Genomic DNA, 24,734 nt, shown 5'->3' on the forward strand with positions numbered 1-24,734 from the left:
TTTTCACAGAGGGCAAGTCTAGATCTACAAAGAACAGGAATTTCCACTGAATTTGCCCCAGCTCTGTTCTAAGCCCATTTCAGACTGGCTCTTTGTGGGGAATAGTTGGGACTAATACTTGTCAGTTTTCATGGGTGAGAAAGCTTTGGAATTGCCTCAAGATGAGCAAGTGACAAAAGTGTTTACCATTTCTTGGTGGTTATTGCAGGGCAAAGTGCAGACTAAGGGCCTGGGGCGTGGGTCTTTGATTAGCCCCTTATTCTCCATATAGCAGTTTGCAGTCTGGTCCAAAACATTTGTGTCTGTGCTGCATTTTGTTGTGAGGCTTCCAAACTTCCTAAAGAGTTAATTTTTTTAATCAATAGAAAGAAGATAATGTGCTACCTTTGTTACTGTGTGGGTCAGCTCTCTGAGAACCAGAAGGCCACAGACCCCAGTAACTTCTATGATGCTCTCAACCTTTATCACACTATTTCCATGGTAACCCTCAGGAAGGGAAAAGAGGGACAGTAAACCATCCAGTGACTATTTTTATATTTCTGGCCAGATGCTTAGATAAATCTGTTGAGGGAAAGAAAATGAAGCAAATGTAGAAGAGGATTTTTTTTTTTTTTTTTTTTTTTTTTTTGCTAAAGGCAGTGTCATCTAAAATTCACATTATAAAACTTAAAATGATCTTGGGAAATCACCCATTCAACTCCTACGTCTAGCAAAACTTTTTTTCTAAGCTATGCAAAATTATAAGTAAGTAAAAAAGTAAGATCTTTCTTAGCACATTTTATTGAATAACCTATTCTAATTCACAGCCTGTTTGCATCATGTACATCTTGGCAGAGTGGTCTGATGTTTTTGTATACAAAAGTGGTGACATTTGATATGGTTAATTTTAGTATTTAGACTTCTGGAATTATTTCCAGTCACAATTTTGACTTCATGCAGTATCACAAATTGTGTGATTGTCTTGTTAGCAACTGTAGCCCTGTGAAGACTCAGGTATCCCGTGGTGTCATTGTATAGTTATATTTTGTTCAGTCTCTTTCATGTAAAACAGTGAGGCAGAAGAGGAGCTTTCCTGCTGATATCTAATGTAGCCCAGTAGCATGCTCCAGCAGTGTAGGAATGGGCTTCCTAGGCGAGTAGTCATTGATACCTGATTTAGTGGGAAATACAGAAAAAGATTATCTTGTAAGGCCTTGTTTTTCAGTGTTCCTTGCCTCTACTCCAGTGTGTCCTTCTTCATTTGTTGGTTGCTAATCTTTTCAGGCTTGCCTTTGACCCCTGCCCACTGCTGTTGGCTTTTGCACACTCCCTTTCTGGTCCTTCAGTTCCTTATTTCTGTGGCATATAGTCTTCTCACTGCATGCTGGAGCTCTATCACTCAGTGCTGGACATGAGCATGTGCTATGCTACATTAAGCTCAGAAAAATCCCATGATACAGGTCGCATCATTCCCAGGAAACTATGGCTCGAAAGACTACAAAATTTGGTAAATTGATATATAGAAGAATTTCCAACTGCTTAAATGCTAACTCTGACTATTCTGTAATATATTTCACTTTGGTTTGAAGAGGCAGATTTTGTAATTGAACTATGACTAAAAGACATCAGAAAAACAGTCATTATTTTATAGCAAGACATCACATGTGAGATATCACTAGTTTTATGATACATTATTTGATGTGCTAACAAAAGAAAAATTAAATTATATTGATTAATATATTTATTTGGCTTTTATGTATGTAACACCTTCACTGTGTAAATTACATTGATTCTTATCTCTATCCTGTCTCAATTACAGATGTTTAATTTAAATAGAAATGTCTTCTCTGGGTGGGGTGCTGCATGGCTGAGGTCCCAGTGCTCGGCAGCAGCAGGAGGACTGGCTTAAGTTCAAGGCTGGCCTTGTCTACATAGTGAGCTCAAGGCCCCCCTGAACTACACAGAGAGACTCTGTCTCAAAAAAACAAAAGAAAAATAAATAAATAAAAAATCAAAAAAGTTCAATGTGAAATTGATACATAAGGTGTTCATTTGACTTTTATTGCATACTTTAAAGTGTAAGACACTTGCTAAAGTTTGTTAATTATCTCAAGATAATTACACATATGAATGTAAAAGCAAATATATTTACACTGCCATGCTTTCCCTTCAGCAACCATCAACTGACCTAGAATTTGACCGCGTAGTGATTTATACCACTTGCCTTCGTGTGGTAAGGACAACTTTTGAAAGATGTGAACTGGTTAGGAAGATCTTCCAAAATCATCGAGTAAAATTTGAAGAGAAAAACATAGCTCTGAATGGAGAATATGGAAAAGAGTTAGATGAGCGATGCCGACGCATTTCTGAAGCTCCTTCTCTCCCTGTTGTGTTCATTGATGGCAATTACCTCGGGGTGAGTATTCTAAGGAAAATCCCCTTTTCCACAGAGCCTAGCCAGTGCTGATACACAGCCGTCAGCCTACAGGACAACACAATTTGCAACATAACTACTGAAACATTTGCTATTTGTTGAAGCTGAAATTAAAGATATTGAGGCATTTGTTTCTATGCCAAATGATGCACTGTTACAGTTCTCATTTCTGCAAAAATGTAGTGAGATAAATTGCCTTTTTTGGAATAGTATTACATTTTAAAAACGTTCACTTGGCATGAATTTTGAATTTTAAGGATTCATATGTTGGATAAACCTTCTTTGATTGCAAAACAGAACAATGAAATACTAAGAAAACATAATTTGTGAATTTTCTTTATATCCCATTATTCAGTACCCACTTTCCAACTTAATGAAATAGGATCACTAGGAAGTTTGCTCCGGAGTCAGAATTTTATCTTTTTCTTGTTTAAGATTATTTTTGACTTTGATAATGCAGCAGTGTGAGATATAAATTCAGGCTTAGCAGTAAGCAGAGAGAAGTCCCCAAGCAGCAAAACATGTCTACTTCATTTCTTTTTGAATAATTCTGCTGGCATAATTAACCCCCACTGATATATGGACAGGATTGGGTAACAAGCCCAAGGAGAGGTGTGGAGAGGGAGAGAGCATGGAGCTCTTCAGCTACCAGCACTGTTGAGGGGCAGCCGCTGATCATGTAATCACTTATTACAACACAAGGAGACGGTCAAAGCACAGAATGGTATGTAGGTCTTAGTTTTGTTTAGCGTTTGGTCTCACCCTTTAGATTGGTGGGGAGAGGGGCTCAAAAAGTTCTGAGCAGGAGGAGCTCATATTTTGCTTCAGGAAATCTGTGTTCAGATATCCTGTGTGTATAGCTGTAACTGTTACAGCGAGCCAATCATTTTATGGAGCGATAAATACCAAGAACAAGCATACTATGCAGTATTGTTTCAATCAGAGTTGGACACAAAATCATTCTGTTTTCATTTTCATTTTTATTTTGTAGAGATGGGGCTCAAATCTAGGGCCTCACATATGACTAGGCAAGTGTTCTACCAATCAGCTTTATCTACAGCCCCAGATTGCATTTTAGAGTACAGAAATTTTGATCTTAAGTACCAATTCTCTTTTTAGTATATTTCAACATATAACTGTATGATCCAGAAAACTACAGTAACAGTAGTAAGAGTAATAATAATCATAGTATATTGCATGCACTCAGAGCTTTATGTCATTGTACCTCTCCTTCAAGATAACTCACATAGCATACTTAAGGAGGAAAATAAACCCATGTTGGTAATTTCTCTTTCTGTGGAGTTTCAAATTTCTGCTCTGACATTTCACATGTGCCTCTGTCTGGATTTCTTCATTTGTAATATGGCAATAAGAGAGTTTATCTCATAGCTGATTGTGAGGAATTTTTGAGATAAATATAAATGCTTAGTTCCTGTACTTATTATAAAGTATGTTTTCAAGAAACACTAATAACTATTCCTTTTTATTTTTTTTTTAAAGAAATCTTCAATTCCTTTGCTCTAGTAACATAGCTGGTTAAAAGGCAGATCATTCCAAGTCCATGCTTTGTGGAACATCTCCTTGAGGGAAGAAATCTTTACCTGCTTGGCAATACAATCTTATACCTCAATCAGGGCTTGGCACAAGTTGGGACTCAAATAAACCTGGGTTGACTGATGTATGAATTATTTTCTGTTGCTCCCTCACATTCTTTCCTTCTGTCCCTGATCTTCTTCCATTAAAAAGGAACTTGATAAGCAACCACAACAGGGAAACCATAATTTATGTAGATTGTGGGAATTTGTCTTTCAAGAAAAACTCTGACAATGTAAGACATTTCTCATTATAGAATTTCAATTTCTGTGAAATTGCACAATTAAAATTGGTGAGTGACTGCCTGGATATAAAGGTATAATGCTGGTCCCATGTGATATACTGATCATTCTGAGGTGGTATGATACACTAGAATGTATGTCCTGCTGTCTTTCAGTTAGAGGACTAGAGCAGAGTGCCACAGTTAACTTGGGTTGAGTCATGTTTCTTTCTCAGTTGCTTTTCTGCATGAGGATCTGAACACACTGTAACTCAGAGGGGGCAGGATCATACAACTGCAACTGTAACTTGAAGCTAGTATTTTAAACTTGGAGATAGGCCAGAAACTGATCGTTTTCTCTTTTGTTTTTCTTATAAAAGGAAGGATTACTTCTAAACTGTAACTGAAAATGATGAAACAGTCAACAGTAACTTATGAAACAAATTTCCCTCTAATTACAAGAGCCACTTTATTTAAATTTCAGAACACAACTGTAAATAAAATACATTGCCTGGATGGGGAAGCCTTTTCCTTGCCCTATTTATGCATCTGAAATGGAACAATGCCCTCTGCTGGACTATGGTATGTGGTGAAGCCTAGTTTTAAGGAAGAAAATAAACTGATGGCAATTTCCCTAACATCTGTGGTGTTTTAGACAGTCATACAAAACCATTTGATTGTTTAAATTTAGATGGGTAATAAAAATAAAGATGTGTGAATCATCTATCTGAAAAACACTATTTTAAAGAGAAAGAGAGAGAAACTGAGAAACAGAAACAGCCATAAAATGGGGTGGACAGAGACAAGGAGGGTTACAGAGGCAGATGGTAAGATGACATGAGATAGCGCAGGAGGACGTTCTGGAGCTCCTTCACTGCTTCACCAGCATTGCCACCTGGCCCGAGTGGGTGATGTCGAAGGAATTCAGTTATCTTCCTCAGGTGACGATTATGAGTTCAGTGGATGTGACAAGAAAGTGAGAGCATTAAGTTCCCTTTCTCCGATGCTCTTCCTGAGCCAATGAGAAGCTGAAGTTGAAGCAGCGACTGCCAAAGGTTGCACTGTCTCAGGGTGCTTTATTGTGAAGAGGTGGAGCACATTCAGATTGGAAGTGGCTGGTGGCAATTTTTTTTTTTGATAAAGCATCGGAAAATCTTTCTGTGAAACATTCTATTCCAGTAGTTTTAGACATAAATAATTTTAGAAATTTCTGTAGGAGATAAATATGAATAATGGATTGCCTGGACCAATCATAAAATTAATAAATGGAAACTGACAAAACTCACATTAGAATGGAGCTATAAAGTATAACCATTGTGATAGAAAATCCTGAAATTATTTAAAATTTTTAAAAATTATTACTGTAAAAGACATGTGGCCGTTAGCCCACTAGAAATATTTGTCATCACTTCAATACATCTATCCCACTGCTCTTGCCATTTTCTGAAGCAGATCTGGAAGTCCTTTTTTACGTATCTTTAATTGCACTTTTATGGTTACCTCGATATACTGAGTTCATTCCAAATGTTTTCCTTTCATGCTTATTTTGACTTTGGGGGAGAGCCAGAAGTCACATGGTGCCAGCTTTAGTGAATAAAGTGAATGTGGACACACCATCATGTTTTTATGGGCCTGTATTTCTACTGAATGTCACTCAGCAGCAGCATTCATGCAATTTTTTATTACAACTTGTAAAGGCTTACAAAAGAGGTCTTCCGTAACTGCTGCAGAAATCAGCAGGAACAATGGGGTCAGTGTGTTCCAGACAAGGGAGAGTCTTTGGAGGGGGATTAAAAACAATGTCTTTTTTTTTACCGTAGTAAGTTTTGAAAATTTAATCATTCACTTTTGATTATTTCATATAGAATGAGTTTACGTGGAGTCTGGTAATGAATAGCATTGAAGGGTCGTTAATGTAGAAAAATCTCTTCAACTATCTGATATTAAGTTGTGGCTACTGGTAATTCTGAACTATTTAAAATGCTGTATTATTCCATTTAAGAATGAAGGCAATTGTTATTGAGCATCACTAATATAGAGCTTAGAAATACAGGCTCTGTGCACATTACTAAGGACTACTCACAAAGCTTCTCAGCCAAAATGGGCCCTCAAGGAAGCTTCTGCCATAATCAAGAAGCAATTGGTTCAGCAGTTCACTGCCTTTATTATGATTCAGACCTGCAAAGAAGATCGTTTGTTCTGTGCCCTTCTTTTGCTCGTCTGTTTCAAAATAAAATCCCCAGTCAGTGTATTTGAGCTGTTTGCTAAGTAAGTAGCGAACCTACCTTGATTACTATGTGTCTTGGCATAGTTTCCTTTTTTTTTTTTCCGCTTAAGGCTCATTGGGATTCTTGGATAGGTCAGTATATAGTTTTGTTAATTTTTAAAAGCTTTTGGTCATTTTGTTATCAAATATTATCTCTGTCTCCTTTTCCTTTGTTTTTTTTTATTGGTACTCGAAATCAAACTCATGACCTCATGCTTGCTTGGCAGGCACTCTGCTGCTGAGCTAAGTCCTCATCCTCATTTTTCTTTCTTCTTCAGAGGACTGAATGACACACTGTTGGAAGTCACTCCTATAGCACACCTCATTTCATTTCAGGCAGTTTTTATTGCTACATTTTCTTAGTACCTAATCTTCTGTTTTATAATATCTATTAGTCAGTCGTGTCCAGTGTATTGTTCCTCAGATATTGTAATTTTACTCTCAGAAGTTTGACTTTAAAAAAGACTCAATTTTTACAAATATCAAAATTAGTTTCACAGAAAAATTAAGCAGAAGACACAGATATTTGACGTATAGCTTCTGTTCTCACACCTGAACAGTGTTCTTTATTATCAACATACCACAACAAAATTATAACATTTGTTATAATTGATGAACCTACATGGACACACTATTATTACCCAAAGCCTACAGTTTTACACTAGGGATTAATTTTGGTGTTGTACTTTCTAAGGGTTTAAATTAATTTATAAAAAATCCAGCAGGAGATGTACACCAGAGATGGAACACTTGCCTAACATGGATGAGACACAGGGAACAACTCATACAGCTGCCACAAAATGCATATACTTCAAAAAATTTGCACTGACTTATATCCACTACTATTGCACTATTTAGGAGAGTGCATGTTGTCTACGGTCATACCACCCTGAACACGCCCCATCTCGTCTGATCTCGGAAGCTAAGCAGAGTCGGGCCTGGTTAGTACTTGGATGGGAGAGTGCATGTTTATCTTTCCTTTGCTCAGCTCCTAGCATCTACTAATCTTTTTTCTGTCTTGATAGTTTTTGCCTTTTCCTGACTTTTATATAGTTGAAATCATACAATATATAGTCATCTTAAATTGGCTTTTTTCATTCATTAATATGCATTTCCGTTCCCTCTATGTCTTTTTCTGACTTGACAGCTCATTTCTTTTTAATGTTGAATATTTCAAGGTTTAGATGCACCAAAGTTTATTATCTATTTGCATGATAATTGAGAACTTGCTTGCTTTTAAGCTTTGGCAATTATGAACAAATCTACTACAGAAATTCATGTACAGATTTTTATGTAGAAATAGCTCTTTGTGTAAATATCAAATGTTGTCTTTGTTGGATCAAGTAGTAAGAGAATATTTTTGTAAGAAGCTGACAAATTACTTTCCTAAGTGGCTGCACCATTTTGTATTCTTAACAACAATGAATGACAGTTTCTTTGCTCCAAATCCTTGTCAATCAGAGATCTTGACTTTAGTTATCCTAATATGTGTGTAATGATATCTCACTGTTTTAATTTGGATTTCCCTGCCAATCTATGATCCAGAACATCATTTGTATGTTTATTTGCCCTTATATACTTCATTTGATGATCTGTCTTAAAATATTTGGCCTATATTGTAGTCAAGGTATTTGTCTTGTTGAGTTTTAAGTGTTCTTTGTATATTTTAGATGACAGTTTTTTATCAGATATTTTTTGCAAATATTTTCTTCCAGTCTCTGGCTTTCATTGTTTTGATAGTTTTGTTGTACAGCATAAAATTTTAATTGTGATGAAGTTCGGCTTATAAGTTTCTATTTCATAGATCCTACCTTTGGTATTGTATCTGCAGTCCCCGAAACTAGATCATCTAGATGTTTTTTCCTATTTTTACTTGTTAGAGTTAACTTTTTACATTTAGTTGTGTGTTTCATTTTGTGAATGATACAGAATAATGTTTGTTCATAGATTTATTCTTTTGTATGTGGTTATACAAGTGTTGTAGTACCATTAGTTGAAATATTACTTTCTCCATTGTATTGCCTTTTGTTCCCTTCAATCTGTGAAAGTCTATTTCTCACTCCTTTCTTCTGTTCCATTTATCCAGTTGTCTGTTCTGCCAATTCTGGCTTGTTAGGGGATGTATCCCACTTCTAGGCTGTCTTGGTAGATTTTAGCCAATAATGTGATCCATTTCAACATAAGTACTATCATAGTTAATTGTGATTTTTAGTATCTATCTATGTAACTGATAGAGTTTAGGTCTTTTGATCTTTATCTTCCCTTCCATATTTCTTTTGAAAGCAATCTCCATCCCTGTTTGGTGTTTTTCTGTCATTAGCAATTTATTCAAAAATTAATGGATTAATTAGAAATGGTTCCTGAATATTCAAAACTACTCTAGATCTCGATCTTATTTGGTAATAGACAAGCTAAGCATTTAAATTACAAATTTTGTTGTTTGAAGTCATCAAATTTTTGTTCCTGTTATGTTCCCTGTGTCTTAGAACAGAGAGGAAGAAGTTTAAACATTAGGTTTAAAAGCAGAGTTTAAAATTTAAATTAAGTAGTAATGTCTTGTGGAATTGCTTTTTTGTCCTTTTAGTTAATCCTAAAAGCCTTAGAACTGTTTTTAATAGCAGCAACTGTCAGCAAAATAATAACAGCAGTGATAGCAAAATTTAATTTGTATACTAGGCCCTGTTCAGATTTTACATGTATTACTTCTTTTACTCTTCAAAATAACACTGTAAATAGTACTATTATAATCTCTTCAACACTCATTTTGTACTGGAAGGAAAGTAAAATTTATAGAAACTAAGACATTGCGTAAATATCTTCCGATCACAAGAGGCATAGCTAGGATTCAAACTTAAGTGTCTACTTTGAAAAACTGAAGGCTCAGAGTTCTATTAAGTTGACAATAGCTCTCAACTGCACTTGGTAGCAATGTATTCACATACTGAGTAACATCATTTGAGATTCTTTCACATTACATTCAAGGTCTTCAATTTAGGATTATTTTGTTCTGGACACATTTTTCTGTCTTTTGATTTCTCTACTGAACATCCTCTATCATTGTTATTACTGCATATCTTTTTCCTTTTACATGTTCTCTTAGCTTATAGTCACAACATCCTTTCTCTTTATCTTGTGGTCTCACTATATTCAGGAATAAAGCAATAGCCTACCCACTCACTGGGGAAACTCCCTAGACTTTCCAAATTTTCTATTTCTCACCCTGTGCAACCCTCCCATCTGTTTTTCCTTTTTTAGTCCAGCATGGCCAAGGACATTATTAGAGAAAATTGTCAAATCTCAGCAAGTAGATCTACAATAAGTTTACATAATTGGATTTACCTAAGTCCATTATCTATTACACCAATTAAATATTTTGTTGACTTGCTATTGTGATCCATATAATCAGTGAGTTTAAAGTGTTTTTCTAATTTCTTTATTATTCCATTTCTTTTCCTATTCCTTCATTTTCACGTCCTTTATTTAGCCCTGAAATACATTCCTACCTCATAGCATGGTATTGGAATTATATTTTAATTTGTTCAGGGTTTGCAGAAATTATATTATTAACATTAAGAATTGTATGGCAATTCTACAATATTGGTTTCTTATTCCACTACTCGACTTTTAATAGGCAGCCATTGTTATAGGATATAACAATTCTGCTGGAAATTATAATTGACTTCATTTTCTATTCTAAATTCCAATAGTTCTTCACTGCGTAAAATAGAATGAGTATCCCATTAGGCTGATCAGGAGAGATTGGTTTCATAGACAGAGAAACAAAGGAATGCAGAAACAAAAGAAAAAATATTAAATTTGCCATTGTTGTGACTTATGTCTAGATGGCCGCTTAAAGCATGTACTCATCAGTACAGCTTTTGTTTTTAGGATGTGATTGGATCATGGGGGCATGATACTCAATAGTGGATTATTCTGCTGATGACTTTACAGCTAAATGTGATGCTGGGAGATAAAACCTGGTCAGAGGAGGTAGGACACTGGGGGTGTGGCCTGAAAGGGTATCTCTCCCTCCCTTCTCCTTGGTCTTCCTCTTCTTTCCAATGCCATGCTGTAAGTCATTTCTCCTCTATCATGTCCCTCTGCCATGCTGAACTGCTTTGGAGACAGCAGACTGTGAACTGAAACCTCTATAAGCCATGAACCAAAGTGAATCTTACCTCTTAGACTTGTGGTTGTCCAGTATTGTGTCTCAGCCATGAGAAGGCAAGTAAGAGTCATTTCAAAGTTATGTTTCTTGTAAAACATGGGTAGGGCGACATAGCAATATAAAAGGATAACACCAGGTTACCTTTTTATATAATTAAGGAAAAGAAAAAAAATTTTTATTTTAAAGAGGGTAAAACTAAGCATAAAAAAACAGAACAAAGATGATCAGAAGAAAACAATGTAAATGACACAGATTTCAAAGCAAGACAACAGGAGATCATCATTGGCTACCATAGTGTCTGTTTTTTTTTTTTAATAGTTGTCCATATCTTCACACACAATGAATTCATTCAAAACAAAATAGTATTAAACTGATTAGAACACAGTTTTGAAGGCATTATAGGCCTTCAAAACCAGAGGATAAGGAAATCAACAATGGTTGCCATAATGTCTTTTGTTCTCTTCAAAATAGCTGTCTATACCTTCATGTGTGTCAAAATTAAACAATACAAGACAGACTAACATCACTGTGAACAAAGAATAATGGCATTACTGGATTTCACAGCATGACACTACAGAATCACCAGTGGCTAACATGTCTCTTTTTCTTCACAGCAGCTGTTCATTTCATCATGCATTATAGAATCAATTCTCATAAACTGTTTTAGGAGAAGTTCTATGCATGTATTTTTCTACGTGTATACCTATCCTTTCTGTATTAGAGGGAAAAACAAAACCAAACCTAAACAAAACAAATTACTAGGAAAACATGAAACAAGACAAAAAAATAACAGTGGCAAAGAGCCCAAAACACTGACAGTATAGCCCTTCAAAATAGGGTGGTAGGAGCAGGTTGTTATTTTACATAATGATCTTCAAGAGTTCCTCAGATCCCCAGACACTAACATGCACAATTGTTCCAATCCTATAAATGTTAACTCTTTTGTTCTAAGACCTTGTAGAATTTGTACCACAATCTTCTTAGCTATCATGTGTGTTTATATAATTTGAGATATTTTTTCTTCCTTTTTCTTTTTCCTCCTTTTCCCTGAGATATTATTTTTCCCCTTTGAGCACATTCTTATCCTTTCACTGTATTTATTGAGTTTTTGTATCTTATGTACTCTTACTATTACTTACACTAGGGAAACTATACAGTATTTACACATGAGAGTCTGATTTACTTCACTTATGAGTATGGTCTTGAGTTGCATCCATTTACTTATAAATATCTCAATGTGAACATTCTTTATAGAAGAGTAGTATTCCACTGTATCAAAAACCACATCTTTTTTATCCATTTCTCAGTTGATGGGCATTTAGGTTGCTTCCAGGATCTGGCTATTACAAATTGTGCTGCTATAAACATGGGTGTGCACATATCATTGTGATAAGATGCTTTCAGTTCTTCTAGGAATATGCCCAGAAGTGGAATAGCTGGGTCAAATAGGACTTCCAATCCCCGCTTTTTGAGAAATCTCCAGACTGACCTCCACAGTGGTTGCACAGTCTGCACTCCCACCAAAAGTGCAAGAGAGTTCCTCTTTCCCCACAGCTTCTCCAGCATTTGTTATTGGTAGTTTTCTTGATCATCGCCATTCTTTCGGGGGTGAGGTGGAATCTCAATGTTCTTTTAATTTGCGTTTCTCTAATGACTAATGATGATGAACATTTTTTCATTTATTTATTTGCCATTTGTATTTCTTCATCTGAGAAGTGTGTATTCATCTCAGATGCCCATTTTTGGACTGCATCTTTGAATTTCAGTGGTCTGATTTTTAAAAATTCTTTATATGTTCTAAAAAGAAGACTTTTGTCTGAAGGACAGTTCACTAGGTTTCTCCCCGCCCCCCAATTTGTGGGTTTTCTTTTCACTGTGCTGCAGATTTCTTTTGACATACAGAAATTCGAAAATAGGTTGTGATCCTAGTTATTGATTCTGTGAATTATTTTGTGTGCTGTTTGATTCTTGTTCATTAATTCTCTACCTATCCCTATGTCTTCAAGATTTCTACCTAGTTGGTCTTTCAACAGATTTAGTGTTTCTGTTTTAATATTTAGATCTTTGATCCATTTAGACTTTAGTTTAGTACATGGTGATAGGCATGAGTCTAGTTTTAGTTTTTGACATATGGAGAACCAATTTTTCCAGCACCATTTATTGAAGAAATTATTTCTTCCAATGAATGTGTTTGGCCCCTTTATCAAAGATAAGGTGGTTGAGTGTGTTTATAGTTGTAGTTGTATCTTCTAACCTATTCCATTGATCTTCAGGTCTGTTTTTATTCCAGTACCATGTGATTTTATTACAGTAGCTTTGTAGTATAACTTCAAGTCAGGGGTTGGGATGCCTCCTGACTTGCCTTTGTTGCCTAGATTTGCCTTTGCTATTCTAGGTACCTTCTGGTTCCAAATGAATTTTAGGAGTGATTTCTCTAGATCTATGAAGTATGCTAGTGGTATTTTGATTGGGATTGAATTAAATCTGTATAGCAATTTTGGGAGAATGACCATTTTCACAATATTTGTTCTACCTATCCATGAACAAGGGAAGTCTTTCCATTTTCTGAGGTCCTCTTCATTTTCATTTTCAAGGTATTATAATTTTCCCTAGATAGATCTTTTACTGCTTTTGCTAGATTGATTCTTAATTTGTTAGATTGATTACTTTTTGGATGCCATTGTGAAGTGTATGGCTTCTCTATTTCTCTCTCAGTGATTCTGTTGTTAGTGTATAGGAATGCTATTGATTTTTGAGTGTTGACTTTGTATCCAACTACATTATTAAATTTATTATACCTAGGAGTCTTTCAATGGAATTTTGGGGGTCTTAGATGTAGAGTGTCATGTTATCTGCAAATAATGATAATTTAACTTCTCCTTTTCCTATCTGTACCCCTTTTATTTCTCTCTCTTTTCTAATTGCTCTGGCCAGTATTTCCAGCACTATATTGAATAGCAGTGGTGGTAATGGACAACCTTGTCTTGTGCCTGATTTTAGGGTAAATTCTTTCAGTTTTTGGCCTTTTATTATGATGCTTGCTGTTGACTTTTCATAGATGGCTTTTATTATATTGAGGTAAAGACCATCTATTCCAATTTTCTGTAAGTTTTTTTTTATCATGAATAAGTGTTAGACCTTATCAAAAGCTTTTTCTGCATCTATAGAAATGATAATGTGATTCTTATATTTGGCTCTATTGATACAGTAGATTACATTTATTGATTTGCAGATATTGAACCATCCCTGTATTCCTGGGGTGAATCACACTTGTACTTGGTGCATAATCTTCTGGATTATTTGCTGCATTCTGTTTGCCAATATTTTACTGAGAATTTTTGCCTCTATGTTTATTAGGGAGATTGGCCTGTAGTTCTCTTTTTGGTTGGATCTTTCTCCAGTTTTGGATTGCTTCCAGGAATGAGTTAGAGAGAATTGCTTCCCTTTCCATGTCATTGAAGACTTTGAGGAGTGTCGGCAGTAATTCTTCTTGAATTTCTTGTAGAGTTCCACAGTGAATCCATCTGGACCTGGGCTTTTCTTTGTTGGTAAGGTTTTAATTACATTTTCAACTTCATTAATTGAAATTGGGTTATTCAGTAGTTTTACATCCTCTTGACCCAGCTTTGGTAATTCTTATGTTTCTAGGAATCTGTCCATTTTGTCTGTTACCAAGCCTGTGAGAGTAGAGATTTTCAAAATCAGTGTTGATGATCTTCTGTATTTCCACAGGGTCTGTAGTGATTTCCCCTTTTCATTCCTTATTGCATGAGTTTGAGTGTTTTCTTTCCTTTTTGAAGTAAGGTTGGCTAGCGGTTTATCAATTTTATTTATTCTTTCAAAAAACCAACTCTTTGATTCATTGATTCTTTGTATTGTTTTCTTAGTCTCTATTGCATTGATTTCTGCTCTGCTCTTTATAATTTTCTCCTTTCTTTTGACTTTGGGCATGACTTGCTCTTCTCTTTCTAGATGTTTGAGCTGTAGCATCAGGTTTTTTATTTGTATTCATTCTGTTTTTCCTGATGTGGGAATTCAGCACAATAAATTTTCCTTGGAGGACTGCTTTCATTCCATCCCACAGATTCTGATAAGTTGTATTTGCATTTTCATTTGCTTGTAGATATTGTTTTAATTCTTCTTCAATTTCTTCTGTGACCCACTGATTTCTCAAGAGTGTATTATTAAATTTCCATGTGTTTGTGGGATTTTTGCAGTTTCTTTTATCATTGATTTCTAGTTTCATGGCACTATGATCCAATAACATGCATGGGATGATTTCAACTATTTTTCATTTACTTAAGCATGTTCTGTGGGCTAATATATGGTCTATTTTAGAGCACATTCCATGTGCTGCTGAGAAGAATGTATATTCCAGTGTTGTTGGGTAGAACATTCTCTATACATCCACCAAGTCCATTTGTTCACAAGTGTGATTCAGTTCTGTTATTTCTTTGCTGATTTTCTGTCTATCTCTTTGTGTCAATGGGGTATTAAGGTCTCCCATTATAATTGTGTTATTGCTTATTTGATTTTTCATTTCTGTTAACATTTGTTTGGTATAGCTAGTGCTCCCAAATTTGGTGCATATATATTTAAGATTGTTATCTCTTCTTGAAGTTTTTCCCTAACTGGTATGTAGTGTCCTTCTTTGTCTCTTTGGATCATTCTTGTTTTGAAATTTGCATTGTCTGAAACAGAGTAAGTACCCCTACTTTTTTGGGGCATTCCTATTGCATGTTTTTGACCCTTTGTCTTTCAGTCTATGAGTCTACTTTTGGGCTAGATGGGTTTCTTGTACACATCATATGGTTGCATATTGTTTCTTGATCCATTCTGCCAGTCTGTTTCTTTTAGTTGGTGTATTGAGGCCATTTACATTAATGGTTATAACTGATATATATATTGGTTTATTTTTTACATGTTATCTTTCTGCTGTTGATTCTTTACCTTTCCACTCTGTTTAATTGTCTGCCTTGCTTACTGGCTTTTTCCTATGTCTACCTAGAATTTCTTTCAGTATTCCTTGCAAGGTTGGCTTGGTGGTCATGAAGTTCTTCAACTGTTCTTTGTTGTGGAAGTATCTTATTTCTCCATCCATTTTGAAGGACAGTTTTTCAGGGTACATCAGTCTGGGATGGAAGATATTTTCCTTTAGAATCTGAAATACTCCACTCCATGCTGTTCTTGACTTTATTGTTTCTATTGAGAAATCTGCTGTGATTCTGATAGGCTTTCCTTTATAGGTAATCTGTTTCTTCTCTCTAACAGCTTTTAATATACTGGTCTTATGTTGGATTTCTGGGCTGTTGATTATTATAGGTCTGGGTATAGTTTTATTTTGGTTATGGCTATTTGGAGTTCTACATGCTTCACTGATCTGTATGTTTTTCCATTTTCATATTTGAGAAATTTTCAGCTATTTGTTCTGTAAATAGCCTCTTGATAGGAAAAAGGAACTTTCATTATCACTTCAATATATCTAGTCTGGAAAATTTGGCTATAATTACTCTAATACTGATATCTTGGGAATTTTGATGAAGAGCTTAAGATTCAACTCAACAATGTGGAACTTTAATGTGAATGAATCCATTTTGATTTTTAAATGTGATCTGTGCAGAAGCTTAGTATAAAGCCATGGCTTCTTGTAACTTGTATTTACTACCTTATCATTCTTCTATTCACTCAGTTTGCTTTGACTCCACTTTCTTTCTCTTGTCTCATATCTAATTGGCTGACCTTATATATGTAGCATTCTGTAAAAGGGATCTAGTTGTCATATTTTGGGAGCTCTTTCCAAGATATTGGAACAACCAGATCTGAATATAAAAGTGATTGCATTTTTTTTTTACTGGCTATAACATGTGGTGAACAAGTTATTCAGTATTTCTTAGAGGTGAAGCACAAAATTCTTATGGCACCGAATAGTGTGAGTTAAATGAGTTTAAGTATACAAAAGTGACTAGAAAATGTTACTCAGTAATTCTTTGCCAATATTATGGATACAGCTTAATAGAGCTTACTTTTAGGGGTGTAGAGATGGAAAGAGATGGAGAGAATTAAAAAAATTAGGGTGAACTAAATCTGTAAGTGAGGAGAGGAAAAAGGTATAGGTTATCACATTGAGTTTGCAGACAGATCCTAGTGTCCAAGTGATTTGATTTGTAGAAGCAGGGTGCTGTGCAGCGTGCTGGCTTCTGGATGGTGGTAGTATCCTTAGTACTGAGAAGCAACCTAATGAAATGTCATTCAGTTTCATGTGAACTGATAGATAAGATGTAAAAGACTCACTACCTCCATTCATGATACTTTCCTATAAATATTAAAATTAAATAGTTATATTTGTTAATTTTAATACTTAGTACTTTAATTATTGTTCTAGTTACTGCTTATTAATGAAAATTTCTAACATAAAGTTTTAAAATTATTAACAAATATCTGTTTTCTCTTAATATGAAAAAGTATACATTGGTATAAGAAACTCTACATAGTGATCACTGTTTTCTTATAAAAAACATTGATTTTCTTCCATTTTTAAAATGGCAAACCCAATTTTACCCTTATTTAATTAAAAAAGAATTTCTTATATTCAAATGCTAACAAGAGACACCTGATTTGTTCCTTATTATTAGAACAAAGCTAATGAATTTATTATTTGTGCCCAAGTAAGGAAAATAAGCAAATTTAATTTCTTAAATCTTTCTGCTCTATCATTCCATTTCTCTCTGATCATGACTAAGTTGAAATACTGGTGTGATAATTATGAAGATGGGTTTCTAGAGAACTTATTACTAGATAGATGCAGAAGTTTCATGCAACAACATGGAAACAGTTTGGAAAGGAATGTGGATATCATCTTGTTTAATGTATCTCTTAGTGAAAGAATATTTTCTACCACATCCTTGAGTAAAATAATCAATGTTTAAACACATATTATGACAACTACCTTACTATTATTCTAGTTAACCAATCTATTATTGTTATACTCCAGTTAGTATTAGAAAGTTTTTTTTTTTTTTTTTACTGGGGATACAACTCACGACCTTGCATTTGCTAGGCAGATACTTGTTCTGCTCAGTTAAACCCCCAGCCCTAGAAAATTATTTTACTTAATGCTTTTAATTTCCTCTATCCATTGATCCTAGTTTTTCCTAGAACCATACAAGTGAAAAGTTCTTTCATTTTCATGAATAAAACTTTTTATAAGGGTATCATATGTTATCTTCACAGTTTTATAAACTGTGATGTTTATAAAGTCTTACTCTTAAATGATTTTCTGAACCTCTATATCTTAATTTTTCTTGTAGGATCAAACTCTTGTGTTTACTAGCATCTAGAGCCAATCTTTCAGATAATTATATCCCTGAATATGGTCTACATATTTCCTCTTAAAATAAAACTACTTCACTTTGAATGTCTATTCTGGCCACTTAAAATTCTCATGCAACTTTCATGCAAATAATTTAAGATAAATCCCTTATTTTCTAGGAGTTTAGATATATTTTATTAGATTCTCCCCATCTCTTTTTCATGTGTTTACTGTACAATAACTCAGATCTCAAGAAAACAGGACTTTTCGTGAATATAAGCAGTCCAATCCAGTGCCAGTATCATTTCTTAGGTCAGATAGCAAGGAAGTATCAAATATCTCAAACTTCCATTTCCAAAGAAAAGTGACATTGACTAACAAGCTCGGATTATGATACAGCTAAAGCTGTTAGCTTTTAAAAAAAATCACCTTAAAATTTAGTGGCACGAATCAGTGTTATTCTACAGGTTGCAGTGTTGATGTGGTTTGGCTGCTTTCTATAGTTGCTGGTGACTGGGCTGGAGTGAGTAACAGAATGGCTTCAGTGACATATCTGCTGGTTGGCTCTTCAGAGTTTCTCCATATGGTTTCTCTAGAAGTCCAGATGGAGCATGCTAAATGGCGGCAAAGGGTTTCCAGCAGCAAATGAAAGCAAGTCTAAAAGCTCATATACATTTTCAAACCTTGATTATATCACTTTTGCTTTTATCCCATTGACTGGAGCAGGCCACATTTAACAAGACTGGATTCAAGACAGAAACAGATTACACTTCTTGAGAAAGGATCATTAAGACCATGTGGAAAGGGTGTGCACACAATGAAGCGTGACCATATTTGTGGCAGTAACCTACTGAAGTACAGAACTTTGATCTCATGTAATCCTGGCTTTTTGCCTTAGTTAAATGTACTCACTGATCTGAAATCTTTTTGGGTGGGATGATTGCATGACCAAAGTCAGTGCATATTGGTTTAAGACCTCTCATGCCCATAAAATTTGTTGGTAGCATAATTTGGTTTTGAAAGAACATATTTGAGAATCTTAAAGTACTAAACCTTTTTCAGATTTCTTCAGTCACACACCATCATTTTCTTCAATAATTTTTTAACATTATCAGTGACATTTTGTGATACTCTTGGTCGACTGATCATATCTTTACCTTCAGCCTCACAAGGTGTCACTTGTTCCTTAAATTTTATTTTTTTCATAAAGGAAATATAGAAGTTACATCCATATAATTTTTAAATTCATATATTGGGCACTACTGCTATTTGAATGATATGAAAAGTCATAGAGAAGTAAGTACAATGAAAATTTCACTCTTAAAACTTAGAGTCAATTACAGAGAGGAAACTTTTGAGGGAGGCAGGCAAGAGTCAACCTTACTTTACAGACATTCATGAGTTTATAGTCAATCTTTATAATTCCATAGATTTAAATGTACTATCAAAATTAGCCCAAAATTTCATCATTCTCAGTTTTGCCATCCTCTGTATAGTCAGATACTTGTAATACGCTTGGTAGGTCCATTATTTTAATAATTTGTTAAATACGTTAAAATTTGAGTCTTCAATTGATACTTTGAACTTGAACACAAGGTATGAAACATTTATATCTGTAAAAGTTGCCCACAAGTTAAATCAGGACATATATAAGGCCAACCAAAAAGACCAAGAGAAGCCAATTTTTCTATATCTCAATTTATGTACATATTATTAATTATTCTAAATATGAATAAAGAAAAAATATATTTGTGTAAAACTGATGCTTTTTTATTTGAATTTAAAGATATACAATATATCTTTGTATATTATAAGATCTTATCTTAGAAAACAAATAAAAATAAAGAATAAAATAAGACAAATGAAAGTTAATCTTATTTTACAATATCTGTTATACATTTTGGCCCTCATTTACAGTTGTGGTTTTTCACACTGGAGAATAGAAATTTTAATGTGTCCATTTACAGTAGAACTTGAAATTAGCATGTCAGTTATAAAAAACTTTGGTTGCTAATAAACTCTATTTCTGTTTTTAGGAGCACAAAAATTTAGTGTTTTACAACCACTAGAGGGCTCTCACTAAATAAGAAAATATTAAGTACATAAACTTCATGAAAATAGGAGAAATCATTTATGATGTATCTTTTCTTAGAGCCTGATTAAAATGATGAAGTCTTAGATATATTAACTATTAATTAAGCTTCAAATACAGGGTTCCTTTAAGAAAAGGAATGAATAGGAACGATTTTAAATTGACTATTCAAAAGCTAAAAACAAACACCATAAATATTTTACTGTTTGGGCTTACTTCTGAATCAGACATTTATACCACTCGTTTATCTTTTGAGTGGGAAAGTGGAAATAGAAAGTGAATATATTTTCTCTGAGAATTTCTGGCTCCCAGGACCTATTCTCTATAAACATCTAGTTTGTTACCATGATGTTGCATATGATTACAACTGAGCAAACATCTCACACAGGGATTTGCCAGAGTAAAGCTTTTGAGCCAAGCTGTAAACTTCCTTATGCTCAGGTGGGCTCAGGATGCACAGTGCTGTGGTTTGGCTTTGTTTTTAATCACTTCTTGGATTCCCAGTTTGATTGAGCTTAGCCCAAGATGCCTTTCTCTCCAGAAACAAAAATTAAGCTAACGACCTGGCCATATGTTTGGTCCTGATGGTGGTTATTCTCTGGGCTAGATTCAAACAATCAATATAATAAATAAAATGGAGCAAGCCATCTGTCTAGCACCAGCCCTAAAAGGCCAAAGGAGGGCTTCACTGTGCTCTTCCTCTCTGGGTGTGACCTTGCAGGGAATCAGCAAGGCTGAATAATTGTGGGCTCCAGGGGACAGGGTGCTCATCCATCTGTTTTGATTTCAGCACCATGCCTGAGTCACACTGCCCATCTGAGGCATTGAGGAAGCTGGATTAGAATCTTGTTTTCCACATTAGTCTCAGGGGTGCCCTGGAGGTTCCTTCAGTCTTTTCTCAGGGGAATACCCAATGACTAATGTGAGAAGGATTTCAAACACTCTTCCAAATGTAAACTGTATCCTCCTCTCTACTAAAAGAAACAAAAAGATTCCGCTCTGGGAAATGTTAAGACGCATATCTACAATTCTTCTCATCAGCATTGTGTGATTTCAATTTGTCTGGCAGTTGGACCATATCGCTAGTCTCAGGGGGAGGAGTGGTGATGTACAATCAGGTGATCAGGTCTCTTGGCATAGCCCCAGGGCTTCTTACAATTAGTCTTTTGAAAAGCTTAGAAGGAGCAATCTGACCAGTCACTGAGCAAATAGAAAGCATCCTCTGTGAGTATGAAGCTGTGCACCACTCTAAAGAGCCGAAGATTGTAAACATAAGCCTCAGCACCTAGGTATACAGTTTATGGAGTGTGGCTGGATGGGGTGTGGGCTGGGCTGTCTTTTTGCACACTGCTGTACATATGCTTTGCTGGTTGTGTTATGTATTAAATTAATGGTAAAAAGGAGTTTATTTAGAAGAAGGAATGATGGAGAAAAAAGAGGGCAAGAGAGAGCGAGCGAGAGAACTTCAAGTAGAACAATGTAGGGTGGTTTCAGGAAAGAAGTAGTGTTAAGCTATGCTTTGTGAAATGAATATGATTTCACCAATGAAGAGTGCCTATGTGGCCCACATTTCATGCCACATTTTCTCCTAGCACAGCATTCTTAAACCAAGTCTTGGCTATACATTCTTGTAAAGTTCTTTGACTCTTGCTAATGAAGTGTGGTTCAAATCAGCTCTAGGAAAGATTTAGGTGATGAAATGCAAAATCAGAGCTCTCTAGGCTCTCAGTGAATTTCCTGAAGTCCAATTTAAAGCGGTGCAAAGTCCTCAGTGTCTAAGGAAAATGTTCCTGTTAGGCTTTTGTAACGCACAGATGAGCTCACTGCTGATTGTAATCAGTTTCCTTGCTATCTATCTATTCTGTGGTTACAAAATCAAAGGCTAAGAGACCTCACAATCCATCATAGATGGAAAAGTCCCTCCTTGTTTAAGATCCTCAGATGTCACACATTTTTAAGGGGTGCTGTGTTGTGGAGACTGAATTGACTTAAGCCTAAGTTTTGAGTCTCCTGGTTTTTCCCTGGGAGGCTGCATAGAGGCTGTGAGAAGGTAACTGAAAGCCTGGGGATGCAGAGTTCCTGGGCAACTGCTTCTTGATGAGAATTGAGCTCCAGACAGTCTATTGTGTTCTGTCACTGGGAAAATAGGGCAAGAACTACATGTTCAGATTTTTACAAGTTAGCATAAGAAATAAATCACCTCCCTTCTGTCACTAACTGGAAGCACTGATGCAGAATGACACTGTCTCTCAGTTGTTTTTCAGGAAAAGGTACAATAAAATGATCAGTCCTGGAGATGCCAAATTCCTTCTATTCTTTTTCTTTAGGGAGGACAGAACTCAAATTAAAAGGTGATTATTCACAATAGTCCTTCAAGGTCACTTTTTCCTTTAGGTTCAGAAGAACATATTTCAAAATATGCTGTGACTCATACTGTAATGTTATTAGAAAATTGAAAAAAAAGTGAAGTGTTCAGTTATAAGCATATATTTTTTTCTGTAATGGAAAGCTTGATACATTTTCCTGGTACATTTGTCTATTACTGAACAGTTTAATATTCATGAAGTGCCTAATTAATAAATGAATGAAAACTTATCACTTGTTCTGCTGACCGGGTTGTTCAGTGACTTCAGGAGCCATGCAAAGAAACTTGCAATAGAGGTAAGTACTGTATAATATCAGTATTCAGTGCAATATTTTTTATGCCATAAGTAGAATGTGATTAGAGGAGAAATACTGGAGTTATCAGGAAAGGACTTCTTGGAGTAGTAGAATTTTAGTTTTTCATAGTGCATTTCCACATCTCTCTAACTCATCTTTTTTGCACATTTTAGTTAAGCACTCTATGTTTTAGTTTTCTGATTTATGTAAGAAAACAATAGTCTGTGATCTGTTCGATGAAACTAAATGGCTTTCTTTTGGGTTTCTAGAGCCAGGCTGTGGTAGAAAATGAAACCAGGAAACATAGTCTCTATTTCTCACCAGTATTGAAAATTGCCCCAAAGACTTTAAAGCCTCCAGAATGAAATCTTTTCAACTTACTTTTGTGAAACTTAAATCATTCTTTTCTGAGAATTTAGGCTCACTGTTCTAGAAAACACTGCAATAACTTTTGTGAATGTAATTTTTGTAATGTTAGATTACTTTTTTAGAGAAGTTTTCAAAGTGAGATAAGTGTGGTCAAGAACACAAACATTTTAATGCGTTCCAGATTGGGAGCAGAGGCACGGATATTTTTAATACAATAAAGATTGAGCTGTTAGTGTTCTCTGTCATTTCACTTTAAATAAACTGGAATCAAAATTTACTCTTTTGTATGGGTTATGCAGTAGGCATCTAAGGCTATCATAATGAGATACTGTAGACAGGAGAACTTATACAACAGGTCTGGAGCCTGGAATTCCACAATGAGGTGGTTAGGTTTGGTTTCTCCTGAGGCCTTTCTCTTTGGCTTGCAGAAGCTGCCTTTTTGCTGTATTCTCAGACGGCCTTGGTGTCTCTTTCTTTCCTAAAATAATCACTAATATTGTTAGGTTATACTCCCAGTTTAATGATTTCATTTAATCTTAATTATCTACCTGAAAGCCCTATTTTCAAATACGGTATGTCTCAGTGCATTTTGTTTTACTGTAACAAAATATTTGAAGCTGAGTATTTTATAATGAGAAGAGGGCTATTTAATCTCGCAGCTCAGAAGGTTCCACAGCATGGCTTTGGTAGGTTTTAGTGAACAACCTCATGGTACATGGCATCATAGTGACAGAAGCTCATGTGGAAGAGATCATAGGAAGCTGGACAGCAAGGAGGATCAGGCTTGCTCTTTTCATAGCAATCCACTCTCACAGGAACTAAACCTCACCTATGGATCTGACCTACTCCCAAAGACCATATTCATCCATCCATGAGGGTAGAGCTCCTATAATCCAATTGTCCTTCCAATAGCTCCTACCTTTTACATTCTCTATTCTCTCAACACCAGCACATGGGAACCTAGCCTCCAGTGCATGGATCTTTCAAAACAAACCATATCTAAACCATAGCACAGTCACACTGAGTGTGAGGATTTCAGTGAATTTGGGTCGGGGTAAAGGTCATACTTTAGCCCATCTTCCATATGATTTTTTTGAGTTTACTTCTACTTTGTGCAGTCGGACTGCCGTGGGTTATTACTGGCTCATAGCAAAATAACCAGGATGTAGAACCTCATTGTCTTCTACTGTGACTCCACTTACATCAGATATATCAGGACTTTAACATCCTGAAAGAGCTACCTTGAGTTGCTAGGTAGACTTTGTTCTGAACACAGAATTCTTCTTCCTTCCTCTTTCCCCTCTTTCTCTGTCTGGGAAGGTAATTGTTTTCTCTTTTCTTTTAAAAGAATTATCTGCAAATTCCTTTCTCTTAAGGAAATATCTTCTGTCTGCAAATAGCCAACAAATTATTCTTCTCTGCTAAATATAGAGCCCTTCCTAAAAGACACTCTGGCCATAGGTATTAATAAATAATATCCATATTTACATTAATGACCCATGTTTTGCAAAGTTTTAATTTTACCTATAGAAAAAGTTGCTTAAAAACATCAGTAGCTTCAAGGAAAGCATAGTACATACTAGTTCTAGGGTTTTGTTGTGTGTGTTTTAGTTAATCATTTCTGTTTTAGTTTTCATTATTCT

At 35.2% G+C, this 24,734-nt stretch overlaps 2 protein-coding genes across 3 annotated transcripts in view; both read left to right on the forward strand.

Moving 5' to 3' along the window:
- Grxcr1 (glutaredoxin and cysteine rich domain containing 1) overlaps positions 1-5,250 on the forward strand; it is a 79,918-nt gene extending 74,668 nt beyond the window's left edge. The window contains exons 2-3 of the mRNA XM_063240420.1: positions 2,153-2,395; positions 5,113-5,250. Coding sequence (XP_063096490.1) covers positions 2,153-2,395; positions 5,113-5,250 — 381 coding nt within the window. The remainder of the gene's footprint in view (positions 1-2,152; positions 2,396-5,112) is intronic.
- Positions 5,251-21,221: 15,971 nt separating this feature from the next.
- The window catches only part of LOC134470323 (glutaredoxin domain-containing cysteine-rich protein 1-like), a 38,948-nt gene continuing 35,435 nt past the window's right edge, over positions 21,222-24,734 (forward strand). Inside the window, exon 1 of one of the 2 annotated variants that reach the window (XR_010044629.1) lies at positions 21,222-21,350. Coding sequence is in view for 1 of the 2 variants with exons in the window: in XM_063240418.1 (XP_063096488.1) it covers positions 22,642-22,722 (81 nt within the window). In the remaining variant the exon portion in view is untranslated. Of the gene's footprint in view, positions 21,351-22,348; positions 22,723-24,734 lie in introns of those variants that run through there. The other variant, XM_063240418.1, reaches the window with a different exon arrangement.

The sequence above is a fragment of the Cavia porcellus genome, unplaced genomic scaffold (genome assembly GCF_034190915.1).
Source record: "Cavia porcellus strain 051 isolate PalLab524CR breed Dunkin Hartley unplaced genomic scaffold, mCavPor4.1 scaffold_30, whole genome shotgun sequence".
NCBI classification, from domain to species: Eukaryota; Metazoa; Chordata; class Mammalia; order Rodentia; family Caviidae; genus Cavia; species Cavia porcellus.